Source organism: Sminthopsis crassicaudata, chromosome 1, assembly GCF_048593235.1.
Source record: "Sminthopsis crassicaudata isolate SCR6 chromosome 1, ASM4859323v1, whole genome shotgun sequence".
In the NCBI taxonomy this organism is placed as follows: domain Eukaryota; kingdom Metazoa; phylum Chordata; class Mammalia; order Dasyuromorphia; family Dasyuridae; genus Sminthopsis; species Sminthopsis crassicaudata.
Genome location: NC_133617.1, coordinates 579,056,647 through 579,070,819, shown reverse-complemented (window position 1 = coordinate 579,070,819; position 14,173 = coordinate 579,056,647). Strand labels below are relative to the sequence as shown.

Sequence of the window (14,173 nt, the reverse complement as noted above, 5' to 3'; positions counted from 1 at the left end):
ATCCCAAATGTCCAGCTCCCCAGACACCAAAGATGTCATACATATATATGATAGATGATTCATTTTTAAAAATAGAGTTTTGTTCTCCCTGTGAATTACTTTATAATAATTTTCTTAGAATGAGCAATAAAGTTATAGGGAAAAAGGAAAATATATTTAACCTTACTCTTAATGTTCAAACACCAAAAAGGTTCCAGTAGAACTCAGAAATTCAGCCATAGAATTCTGGGTACTAATAAGCAAAAGAGCACACATAGTATCTCCTTTCTGAGTACAGATTTTCCTAGAATTGTTTGTCATTTAGGACATACATACAGAGAGGAGCAGGTCCATTTCTTTTACCTCATTAAATCTATGACTTAAAAAAATAAAAAAAAATGTAAAAATCTATGACTTAGCTTGCTTCAGACTTGACCTGGTTCAAATCTTCAAATCTGCCATTAATTCCAGGCGATCATGAGTAAATCACCTCCCCTCCAGGGACTCAATTTCCTCATTTGTAAAATGAAGAAGTTGGATGAAATGACCTCTAAGATTTCTTCTAGCTCCACAGTATTGTTTCTTTTATTCAATTGTTTTCAGCCAGGTCCAACTTTTTATGATTCTATTTGGGGGTTTTCTTGGCAGAGAGTCCTTTCCTTCTCTAAATCATTTGCAGATGAAGAAACTGAGGCAACCCAGGGTCACACAGCTAGTAAGTTCCTAAAACCAGATTTGAACCCACAAGATGAGTTTTTCTCACTCTAAACCCAGTGCTTTATCCAATGGACCATCTAGCTGACCTATGGAACTAGGATGATGATTATTTGTCTTGTTTTAACCAACTGCTGCATGTGATTATTGTTAAAAATAATTCATTGTTACATGTTAAAAATAATATGGGCAAAACATTCATTATCTATTTTACTTTTCAACTATAATCAGCATTAGCTGGCTCATACCTCAAATCTTAGCAAGTGACTTTGTTCATAAATCCTTGTCTTCTGCCATTCTTAAGGTGTTTTTTTTTTTTTAATGAAAGTGGTTCTGCACTGTTCTATGATATTTGGTAATATTAATGCAAAGGCAAAATAGATTGAAATAGTAAGAAATCTATTGAAAGATGAGTCAAGGAAGAAGCAATGAGACAAAAATCTTATACCTTATGTCATGAATACTTTCTTCACAAATCAGTGTTTCACTATATATGGCAAATTCAAAAAAATTAATTTAATATATTATAACAGACAGAAGAAGACTCATTATTGATGTGGAAATCTCAAATCAACCATCTGCATATACTCAGACCATGACTTGTCAGAGTAAAAGTAAAAAAAAAAAAAAGTTTAAATGAATAATGAGAAAAGAATATGGCATGCAATTGAGACAAAGCAATCCAGAATTTAACAAGTAATCATAAAAAATGGACAAATGGCTAGCAAAAATTACATCAGAAGTGATTATAAACTGTTATGCATAAATTTAACCAAAGTAAATCAATGAATTACCATAGCTAAGAGATCAAATAAGCATCCTATTCAGCAAATATCTGACTTATTTGCAAAACAGAGAGATGGTGGCCAAAGGCAACACTGACTTATCTTATAGATTGATTTGTAAAATCTAATAAAAAAAAAACTGATGATTGCCTTAAAAAGCAAAGCAGAAGAGTAGGAGGGAAAAAACATTTAAAGAAAAGACAATCATCCCAAAAGCAATAAGGGATAAAAAGGGAAGGATCCCAATAAGCATAGAAAAATGGAAGAAACCTGCAAAGATTTTTGTTATAAATTATCCTTATCTTCAAAAGACAAGAGTTACCACTCTTAGGCTTGAATATCACAGTAGCAAATTTACTAAAAGATGGGATATAGATGGCATCAAAGACAACAATAACAACACAAACCAAGAAAAATAACTGAACTGAACCAAATGTCCACACTAAAGAAACCACACTAAAGGTCACACAACTTTTTATTCATAAGCTATCTAAAGGAAGTGAAGAACCCAAAGGCATGGGAAAAAAAACATAGCTCAGACCTTATCAATACCACTATGAAAGACAATATCAAATCAAGAAAGGGCTACAGAGAGAACATCAACAACTATTTACATGTCTAATTTCCTATTTGTACAATATCCCTATATGATAATTCATTTTCAGATGCATCAAAATCATCCTTAGTAAGGTTATTAATAGGGAATAAAATAGCCATACTTTTTTATAAGCAATATTTTTAAATGGACAGCTTTACAAATTAACAATTGACTAAAAGACACATAAAGAATACAAGAATACAAGATGATTTGGCATTGGAAGGAAACCTTGGAAGTCACTGTTAGTTTCCTCATTTTACAAAGAAGGAAACTGAGACATCGGGAGGCAAAGTGATTTGCTCATATATCAGAGACAAGATTTGAATTCAAGACTTTTAAATCCTGAGAGAGTGTTCTTTCTACTGCATCATGCAGCTTCCCTTTTCTTGGCTCAATCCTTTTATTAAAAAGCATGTGATTATGTATTCATGTACAGTCCTAAAGGCTTCCTCCCACAAGGTGTCTCCAACTCATTACATCAGAATAGTTTAAGATTCCTTGAAAGTCATACCAGAAATATATAGCCTAGAGGCAATTAAGTGAGCCTGGAGTCAGGCAAACCTAAATTCAGATATTTACTTTCTGTATAACCTGGGGAAGTTATTTAAACCCCTATCTGGCTCAGTTTTTTTTTTTTTGATAGTAAAGAGGAATGATAATAATCCTTTCAGAGCTGTTATGATGACTAAATGAAATAATATTTGTAAAGTACTTAGCACAATGCCTGGAACATGATAAATATTTAATAAATGCTTCTTTCCTTCCTTCCTTTCAGAAATAATCTTCAATGGTCCTCTTATTATAAACAACAGACACGTATAAAATAGGAAGATGCACGTTCTCCAAAAGTACTTGCCACTGTGATAGAAGAATTCTAGCACAGAGTTCAAGTTGAAAAGGGATTTCCAGTGAGTGCTAAGTTCCTCTAGATCAGAGGTGTCAAACTCACGTGCAGCCAGCGACATTCCAAAGTGAAGCCTGAACCAGATTAAAAGGTGCTCGGGAAACATTTAACAAAATAAATAAAAACACAATGAAACATAAATAATGTCATTATAAAGTCAAGGTCCAGTCATGGAGAGGCTAGTATGATTTAGCACTCCCCATTTCAATTTGATTTGGGCCCCACAGCCCTTTGTGGATAACATTATATTGGCTACATTAAGCTCTAGAATTTGTCAGAACCTTTATGAACTACTCAAAAGAATTTAGCCTGGCCATTCACATAGGAAAAATCAAGTGGGTAAAGACTGACCCATGTTCTGATTGTGACATATCGGTTAGTATGTATTTCATGGACAGACGGCACAAAAGATAATGATTTAGACCCAAAATTAAACAGAATGAGGTGGCTGCATTGAATTCAATTTAGGAAATTGCAAAGTCTTCAAAGAATTAAAAATTAATATCACGTAATGGGCAATATAAAAGAACATGGTGAGTATAATCAGGCTACAATATAAAACCAATAAAGAACTTTGTTGAATATGAGGAATGACAGATGGAAAGCCCAGACATTACACTGATATTCTTGGGATGTCCATGAGAAGAAGAAAGAGCCTACAAAACGGCAGAGTAAACATGACCAGCATTCACACAGCATGAGCAGGGATGGATGGATTTCAACTTGTATTGTGGGAGAATTACATCCAAATTAAGGAGATTGAAGGTCCGTTTGAGCACTGTGTATTGTTGAATAAGGCAAGCACACAAAACAATTACAGGTGGGTTGCAATTCTACTTAGTGTGTGCATGCTCGTTGATGTTAACTTTAATGGATGCAATGTCTCAACTTTGTCACCAAAATTCACCAGATTCCATTCATCCATAGATGCACATTAGATAGAATACCTCCAGATGGCGCCAAAGGGATGACATGAATTCCAAAAGCACCAATGATTAGAGCTGGAAATTAGGTCATTATCAGACTTAATATAATGGTCACATAGGAAAAACTCTAAAGCCTAAGAAGGAAGCTTGGAGGGACAGACAGGCAGGCAAGCAAGCAGACAGTTGGAGAGGCAGGAGTGCAAACACACAGATGCTTGCACAGGCACGCTTTGCACTTATTGTATACAGACCACATTAAAAATGGTGGAATATGGAGTAGAAATGAGAGAAAAATTCAAAGAAAAACAGAAGAAAGCAGAGTCTGGATAAATAATTCTGCTTTAACATATACATAATCAGGGCAGATTTCTGCAGCAAAAGTTATGTAGAATACAAATTTCTTGAATTTGATAACCACAAAATTAAAATCATTATTTTAAATGATGAATTTCTCTAGGAACAGAGGCATTTTTTTAAAAAATATTATGATAGATAATAGGCAGGATAATGTTCTATAATGGTAATGCTCTTGGGCATTGATGAGAAAGATCTCTCTTGTTAATTCATTATGCAAATACTGTCAAGAACAATAGCATAGGTGGCTCATGATTGGAAATAAGACTAATTTCTAGCCTTCCCCTATTCCCAAAAATCATCGTTTAGACAGTCTCAGTGGTCATTTGTCCTCATTTGCTTTTGTTCCTTTGTGAAATGTTATTGACAATGGTGACTGATGGTTTCATCTAAGAAACCGACCAACTTAAAATGGCAATTCTGCTTATTTTTGGTCACCAACTTTTCACCACATAGGTATGTAAAATGATACATAAATGCTAACTATTAGCACAAAAACCTAAAATATACTTTTTAATCTGCACAAATTCATTATTTTAAGTTCAGTTCCAAAAATATGTTTAAGGGATTGAATTAAACGTAATGATGTATCATTAATTGAACCACCCTCTCTGTCGTTCCCCCCACACACACTTGACTTTACAGGTTGGGAGATGTATTGTCTCTAAATAATCTGACTCTCTTTCTCATGGAGCTTAATTAAATTACTCCAGCAGAGTCTGTACTGAATTAGCAGGATCCTTTTACACCAACCCACTGCACAACCTATTACAAAGTGCAACCAAACCACTTATTTCTATAGCAACCTTATGGAGATAATGCTATCAGTGACTCTGAGTTATTCTGTTTTAAAAGACAATTGATCTTGAATTTAAGAACAACCCAGCAAAATGGATAGTTCTCCTGAAACAAAGTTTGTCAAATATGGTGAATTTCTTATTGTGTAACCAAGGTTCTGCCACACCCTAACAATTTATGTTAATAAATACTGGCAGCTAGGTGATGCAGTGGATAGAGTGATGGGCTTGGAGTCAGGAAGACTCATCTTCATAAGGTGGAATCCAGCTTCCAACACTTACTAGCTATATGAGTCTTCTGAAGTGCTTACACACATTCAGATCCACACTACTTGAAGTAATAATTACATAAAATATGATCATTAGTTCCAGTCCAACGGAATAGGCAATACAAATTTGTAATGTAACCTCTTCATGAGGATTTATTAGTTGCACTAATCAGTACCCAGCAGTGCTCATTCCACCAAACTTGAAAAAAGTCTTAAAATATTGAAAATGAGGCCACGTGATACAAAGGAAAGATCATTGGTTTTGTAGGCAGAGGAATTAGGGTCAAGCATCTCTCATTTACTTATGATCTGTGTCTTCTTGGGGAAATCACTCAACCTGCTGTACCTCAAGTTTTCTTGCCTATAAAATAAAAATATTTTTGGTTGTCTTTGACCCTTCCCATCTCTAATTCTGTGATTTTATGATCCTATGAATCTTTAAGTATAATTTACCTCCTTCTCTGCTCTTTTCCCTCCTCTTTAATGCTCAACCATGATGCCCCAATCCCATGCTGCTCAAATCACAAGCATTATTCCTATCTCCTACTCCATAAAATATAGTTTGAATTAAAATAACAAGCAGTCCTGTCAAAAATGGATTGTTTGCTTTTAATTTTTTGCTTAAAATCCCCAAATGACCCCCTTTTAAAACAAAGAAACAATAATAGGAAATGGCAATTCATCTTTGCTGTTATCACAGAACACCTTGTATTGTTTTACTTATCTGCGTACATGATGCATTCTCTCTGTTATTTTATAAGGTGTAAAGGCCAGTAACTAATTTTTTTTTGTATCTATATCCCCACATTGCTAAGCTCAAGGTCTTGAATAAAGTCAATGTCAATAAATATTTATTGGATCGTCTTTAAATATTCTAAAATTGAGATGAGGATGGGGAGATGTATATGATATTCAGTTTACTTTAGGCATTTATAAAAATGTGCAAAAGTTGCCTACTAGTTTTCATTTTATATATACAATCTTGATTCAGAAACTTGTTCTCTGAATGACTTAGAGAAGGTGGAGAGGGAAGATTCTCAGAACATAGCAGAGTAAGTCAGAAAACTTTCAAATTTCCTCCACAAAAAAAGAACAGAACAACAAAAACAACCAAAAAAACCCCTTCAGAACAACAGAAATAAACACAGAGTAACGAAGTTGTCCTCCTAAAATAATTTGAGAAAATTCCAAATAAAACCTAATTTGAGGAATGGAGGTTCAATCCCAGTACAGTGCAAATACCTCTAAATCAACTGCTGGATCAACAAACAACAAGCCCTGGGGGCAGCTGTGTGGAAGGTAAGCTGTGTGGAAAGGCAGCCTCAGCCTTAGAAATTTTCATTTTGAAGTGTGGAGATCTGATGGCTGAGTAGGAGAAGATTGAGGGACCTTTGAGGGATGCCAAGTGCACCTCTGCTCCCTGGATGCATCCTGGGCTAGGGCTAGCACATATATACCTAGTAAGTGCAGTAGCAGAGGGTCAGGGAGTCTGCTGGCTCTGGGCACTTGCTGGAAAGCAGAGTACCTGGTTTCAGTTCCAAGTCAGAAAGGACAGCTATAGTTTGCAGCCACTGGAGGGGCAGGGAGGGCCCAAATTGTTGCTTAGGAGTAAAGAGAAGAGCTCAAGACTGGGCCCTGAAACAGAACTCAGAAAATAATAGTAAGAAGGACCTGAAGACTGAGGCATTATTCTCCATACCTCAGGACTAGAACTTGATTATATTTATGGCTGCTAAAAACAAAATAAAGCAATAAATAAATAAATGAAAATGAATAAGCAAAGGGAAAAGAATCCAACCACTTATAATTATTATGGGAATAGAAAAGATCAGAGTTGATATTCAGAGAAAGATAATAGAGCCAATATAGCCACTCCTTTTTTAATAAGAAATGCCAAATGGTTGCAAGAACAAGAATTCTTGGAAGAACTTTAAAAGAACTTTTAAAAACAAATAAAAGAGCTAAGATGACAGGAAAAGGAAAAGATAATGACAATGTTGGAGGGGATGTAGGAAAACTGGGACACTGATACATTGTTGGTGGAGTTGTGAACTGATCCAACCATTCTGGAGAGCAATTTGGAACTATGCCCAAAGGGCTATCAAACTGTGCATACCCTTTGATCCAGCAGTGTTTTCTACTACAACTACAACTACTACTACTACTACTACGACTACTACTACTACTACTACTACTACTACTACTATTACTACTACTACTACTTATATCCCAAAAAGATACTAAAGGAGGGAAAGGGACCCACATGTGCAAAAATGTTTGTTGCAGCCCTTTTTGTAGTAGCTAGAAACTGAAAACTGAGTGGATGCCCCTCAATTAGAGAATGGCTGAATAAGTTATGGTATGTGAATGTTAGGGAGTATTCTATAGGAAATAATCAGCAGGATGATTTCAGAGAGGCCTGAAGAGATTGACATGAACTAATGCTAAGTGAAATGAGCAGAAACAGAAGATCATTGTAATGGCAACATGATTATATGATGATCAGTTCTGATGAAGATGGTTCTTTTCAAATAACGAGATGATTTAGGCTAGTTCCAATGATCTTGGGATGAAGAGAGAAAGAACTGTGGAAACTAAGTGTAGATCACAATATAGAATTTTCATTCTTTTTGTTGTTGTTTGCTCCAGCCTACCTATTCTTACATACCTAGAATATAGTATATGACTGCAACATTTTGGAGACCTTCATCTTGCCATGGACACGAAGTTAAAAGAAAAGTAGGTCCTTCCATTGTTAATCCCATAATCATAGAATGGTCCCATAATGGAGTCACAAGATTATCTTTGCCCAGGATTCTGAACTTCTAATTTTTGAATCATTTTTTAAATCTCCATTTTAATTTATTTTATGTAGCCCAAGCAGAGAATAAATATTGTCATTTCACATCCCCTTTCGTTCCACTCACATTGCTATCGTTACATCTCACCCATTGCCTCCTTCATGGTCTCTCTGCCTCATGTCTCTTTCTCTCTTTCTCTCTCTCTCTCTCTCTCTCTCTCTCTCTCTCTCTCTCTCTCTCTCTCTCTCTCTTTCTCTCTCTCTCTCTCTCTTCTCTCTCTCTCTCTGTCTCTCTCTCTCCGTCTCTCTCTCTCCTCTCTCTCTGTCTCTCCTTTCTCTCTCTCTCTCTCTCTCTCTCTCTCTCTCTCTCTCTCTCTCTCTCTCTCTCTCTCTCTCTCTCTCTCTCTCTCTCTCTCTCCTCTCTCTTTTGTGTTAGTAGTCCTAGGACCTGACAAAGTGCCTGGCACATAGAAGGAATTTAATAAATATTTACTGCTTAATTAAAAGGAAAATTATTTTCATAATCAGAGGAAGGCTTTAATAGCACATAGTAATCACAGCTCTATATTCCTCTAGTTTGTTTAAGCTGAAAACCAAAAAACTCAATGCCTACTTTTAAATGAAAAATTCAGATCACAACTAGTTAATGCCACTAAATTGTATTATTATTCAAATATGGATGCTTACCAACTGAGTAATCTTCCCAGCAGAATGCCTTTCTTAATTACTAGTATAAATTATCATAATCTGGAGAAACAGCAACTCTTCAATTTATAAGGGCCTTTTGTACAGATGGAGCAGCTAAGTGGCACAGTATATATGTGCCAGGCCTAGGGTCAAAAAGACTCATCTTTCTAAGTTCCCATCTGACCTCAGACACTTACTATGTGATCCTGAGCAAGTCACTTCACCCTGTTTGCCTCCATTTCATCTCAATTGCAAAATAAGCTAGAAGCTAGCAAACCACTCAAGTATCTTTGCCAAGAAAACCCCAAATGGGTCATAAGGAGTTAGACATGACTGAAAAATGACTGAACAACAACTTATGTAGATCAAACTAACCACATAGACTTGCATATCTGAAAGTCCTGGAGCCCTATATTTAAAAGAAAAATTTTATAAAGATATCTTTTGTGTATAAAAGCCCTTTCACCAAACATCTTATCATCCATTCTCAAAGTAAGAGGATCATTCTAACATACAACACACTATCCCCCAATTCACTCCTCTTCATTCCAACTGCTAGAGTAACTCTCTTCAAAGGTTTTCCTCTATTTACTCTGGAGATAGTAGTTTTCTTTTTTTGTATGTACAAGAGAGTATGTATATATTCTCCCCTCTATCTCCCCCCAACTTCCTTAAAGGCAAAGATTGTTTTTGCTTTTTCTTTATATCACTAGCACTTAGTATAGTACCTAGAATATACTGAATGTTTAATAAATGCTTTATTGATTGATTAACTCTTGCTATTCAATTCACCTGCCCACAATGCATACATGAGAACTGCTTTTTGTAACATAAAATATTCAACTTGATAGCAAAGTACTAAAAGAATCACTTGGGTTAAATGTGATAACAAGATTAAGTTTGATTACTTATAAAGTTGGTTCTATCAGTAATCCTGTAGTTATATACTCCTAATGCAATAGGGCATAAACCTCTACTATCATACTTCCTATTAGCAATCAGTCATTAGGCACTATTAGCTTTTTAAAGTCAGTCTAGGTAAAGTGACTTGCCCAGGATCATCCAGCTAATAAATGTTTAAGGCCATATTTGAATTCAGGTCCTTACGATTCTAGGGTTGGTGTTCTATCCATTGGGCCACCTCGCTACCCAAAAATTAACTTTTAACAAAGGTATTTGCTAAGACGACATAGTAAGAACAATAACTACAAGACAGTCCCTCATAACCCTAAAAAGCATGTCCCCTTAATACACACAAGGGCATGGCATCTCAGACAGGCTCCCAAAGTCTGCTGTTCTTTATATTCCAACTCTTGATTATCAGGATTAGATTTCTTGGAATTCACAATCAGCTCCTCTGCTCCCAGTTTCCACAAGTGATTGCCCCTCTGTATATGTGCCTGTGTCTAAATATAGTATGAATTTCAGCTGGAAGAGAGGGGTTTCCTAGGCAGCTCTTGGCTCTACTTCCCAGAACTACTCGAACTACTACTTATCCAGCCCTTGCTTATCTATTTAAAGGTCTTCCAAGGCATTTCCAATTTTTACTTGTCCAATGAAGTTGCTTCCTTTCATTCTAGCAGAAAAAGGTGTTTGCATTCATAAGAGAATCATAGTGTGTTAACACCTTGTTAACACATTAACACCTAATTATCTCTGTTATCTCCTCTTTGGTTACTGTGACATCAATTTTAGGAAAGACCAAATACCAACTTCTTTATGCTTAAATATGCACATACCATATCCCAGCTTAATATATGTTAGAGGTGAGCTGGGATGTTTCATTTGGGTCTGCGTGCCCCAGCATACGGCACTTGCATTTGGTATATGGAGGGGCTTAATAAATGCTGATCAGTTGATTGATCGTGTACTAATTCCAAGAGATTGTTAGGTCATTTCTAACATACTCAGTTTTTCAGGCTACAAAACAAGTGATGGTAGAAGAATTCAACGGTAAGATTTCACATAGTTCATCTACCAGTCTGAAGTAATATTACTCCTCCAATGGATTCCTCTCAATCTCTGCCTCTGTCTCTCTGTCTCTGTCTCATTTTTTTAATCTTTCTCCTTCTCCCTCTCCTCCTTTTCCATCTCCCTCCCTCCTTCCCTCCTCCTCCCTTATCCTCTTCTCTCTCTCATATCCATACATAACCACAAACACAGAATAGATTATAAGAGACTGCAATAGCTAGACACACAGCATCTTGAAGTTGAAAAAGACATTAGATTGCACACATTACCTCTACAATGTCTTCTACAAGGGGTCAATGAGCCTTTGCCTAGACTTATTCAGTCTTCAACTGCTTCAACTGCTGCACAAAGAGGTATTAATTTATTCAGATTTTGTAACTTCCCTAAGTGGCACAGTGGGCACTGGGCCTGTAGTCAGGAATATCTGAGTTCCAATCAGGCCTCAGATACTGTGTGACTGGGCAAATCACTTAACCCATGTTTGCCTCCATTTTTTCATCTGTAAAATGAGTTGAAAAAGGAAACGGCAAACTATTCCAGTATCTTTGCCAAGAATACCCCAATTGTGGTCATAAAGAGTTGGACATGGCAGAAACAACTGAGAAACAACGTGCCTAATTACACAAAGGATTTGAATTGGCTATATGATGATTTTAAATAGAATGAGTCTAACCTGGGTGGTCAAAAGAAACCCAGTGAAATAATTCAGGCATAGTCTATTCATAGTATGAATAGAGGTGAGAGAGAATAGGGAGGGTGAAGGGGGAGAGAAGCAAGCAACCAATTTCTTTTTAAGTGAAAGTCTTAAGTGGCAAATACTATCTACATTATATATGATGCCTGAAACAATAAACTTGAAGGTTTTATGGGTAGAAAGGTCTGCCAATTGCTACTAACTAGATCTATTTATTGCTTAACGTGATAGGTATTAGCTACACCATAGTCACCAGCCTATTAGCATGCAATTCAATCCTTCCCCCTTAAATACTCATAAAATCTTGAGAAGTGTTTTGGTGTTCTTTAATGGTTTTATGCATGCTCCTTAGCTAACTTGTAGACTTATTGAAGGCAGAAATTATGTGCTATGTGTCTTCTTTCCCCCTCAATGCTAAGCACACTCCTTGGCACAAAGTAAATATTTAACAGATAAATTAATTTTCCTTAACTGAAATAGTTTTTTTTCATAAGCAGAACTAACTTCCCCAGAACTCTGCCATCTTAAGCCAAATACTAATTGTGCCTAGGAAGAAGTGAATTTTTTATTTTCCTTAAAAGAAAGCTCTGAGTACAAAAACAAAAACAAAAACAAAAAACCAATTCTTTCATTCTTCTCTCTCTCTCTCTTTCTTTTGTGATTGCTATTTAACCATCAGTTCCAGCTTTCTATTTAAAATATATATTTAAACACTTTTTAAAAATGAGAAAAATTATAGCATAAACCATACAGGACGTGTCAAAAGAAAAAACAGGTACATTTAAAGAAGGAGATGAGAGAGTGATAGTGAGGGAGGAAAAAAGGAAGATTAGGGCAAAGTCAACCAGAGAGTAAAACATAGACTACAAGAAGAAAGACAAAATGAAAAATGGATCAATGCAAATGAGTCTGTAAGATCTTTATACAACAGTTTGGAAAAGGGGGTTGGAGAGATAGGATTAATAGCAGATGAAGGATGAGGACAAGTCAGGATGGAAGAGGTGAGAACAGGGCAAAGACAAATATCAATGAGTTGGAGAGAGGGGAATATGTTAGTCGGAGAAGCAGAGTTTAGTAATTACCTATGTCTATAAGTACCCAGAGGGAGACCATTCCCTTGGCCACTTAATTCATTTGGGATAACCTGCTAGTACCTTAGGAATATAAATCAAACCACGGAAGCATGGACACATGCCAGTTACTTCATATACTACGGAGCCACTTCTTGACACAGTAACATAGACAGAAAAACCAATTACTGGAAGACAGTTATAATTATATTATAATCAACAGCAGATGCAAATGAAAATTAGATCCAAGTTTTTCCCATCCCTCTCTTCATCCATCCTTTTAAAATACTCCTGAGCAATGCATCCTTGGCTGTTCTTTTGTTATGAGGATTCTCTAATGTATCCCAAGGGCAACGTTTGCTTCTGCTAAAAATGAGGGCTATTATCTCAAGTTTGTTTGGTTCTATGTTATTTTCCTCCTGTCTTTATAGGGGGAAAAAAAAAATGACCCTTAGGAATTATTTGAATATTCCATTTTAGCTGAATACTGCCCTCTGCTGGAAACAGAAAGTTTTCAACATTAGCCTCAGACTTTTTAACAATGTTCACAGTGGGATAGAATCCCATCTGGTTTAAAAATAGATGCCCCATACATTTCCTAAGTAAATTCCTTACCTGCTTCAATCTCTGTTGCACTGGAGCGTAGTCGTTTCTCCATCTTGACTTCTTTTCTATCAAGAGTCTAAAAGTGAAAAATCCAAATCATTGGAACTTCTTTGAGACTTCAAACATACAACAAAGAGTAAAATTACAAACAAAATCATAAATGGAGCTAAGCTCTCATATTAGGAGCTTGTGGTATGGATGGTTTCATTTTTGTATTTATGTATATTACCAGCACTTATTGACTGACTAGCTAGAGATTTTACAAGTAAGAGATCAAAGGGGTTTTTAGCACAATTACTGGCATGCTGTAAGCCCTTAATTTTTTATTTTATTTTATTCATTAGAGGTGTCTTATCAAAGTCTACATTATTGAGAATGAAAGAATAGTATGAATAGCTAAAGATGTTTTGGGGTTATAGGATATAATGAAATGAACCTTCTTTTATAGAAAATGACTGCTATACTGTATTGTTTGCCATCCAAGGGGAGGAGAAGAGGAAAATCTGAAACACAAGGTTATGCAAGGGTCGATGATGAAAGATTATCCATGCATATGTGTTGAAAATAAAAGGGTTTTTTTTACAAGAAAATAACTGTTATCGTCATTGAATGCATAAATCAATAAATAAATATTCATCACTCACTTATTATGTACTAGGCACTATGCTAAGTGAAAGATATAAAAAAAACCTATTCTCAAGTAGCTTTATACGCTAAGGGTGAGACAACATACAAATGTATCCAAACAAGCTATATACACCAAAAGTAGGAGGTAATTAATAGTAGGAAAGCAGTAGGATTAAGAGGAGTTAGGAAAAGCATACAATAAAAAGTGAGATTTTAGTTAAAACTTAAAGGAAGTCAGGGAAACAGAGGTAGAGATGAGATGAGAGAGCATTCCAAGCATGGGGGACAGGGCCTATACTCAGAAGATGGGATATCTTGTTGATAGAACTGCCAGGAAGCCAGTGTCTCTGGATCAAAGGACATGGAGTGGGAAGTAAGGAGTAAAAAGACTG

General features: G+C 35.9%; 1 protein-coding gene across 7 annotated transcripts in view; it reads right to left on the bottom strand.

Moving 5' to 3' along the window:
• The window catches only part of ARHGEF28 (Rho guanine nucleotide exchange factor 28), a 355,588-nt gene that overhangs the window by 181,388 nt on the left and 160,027 nt on the right, over positions 1-14,173 (bottom strand). For all 7 annotated transcript variants that reach the window (XM_074282270.1, XM_074282269.1, XM_074282264.1 and 4 more), the window contains exon 8: positions 13,164-13,230. In XM_074282270.1, coding sequence (XP_074138371.1) covers positions 13,164-13,230 — 67 coding nt within the window. The remainder of the gene's footprint in view (positions 1-13,163; positions 13,231-14,173) is intronic.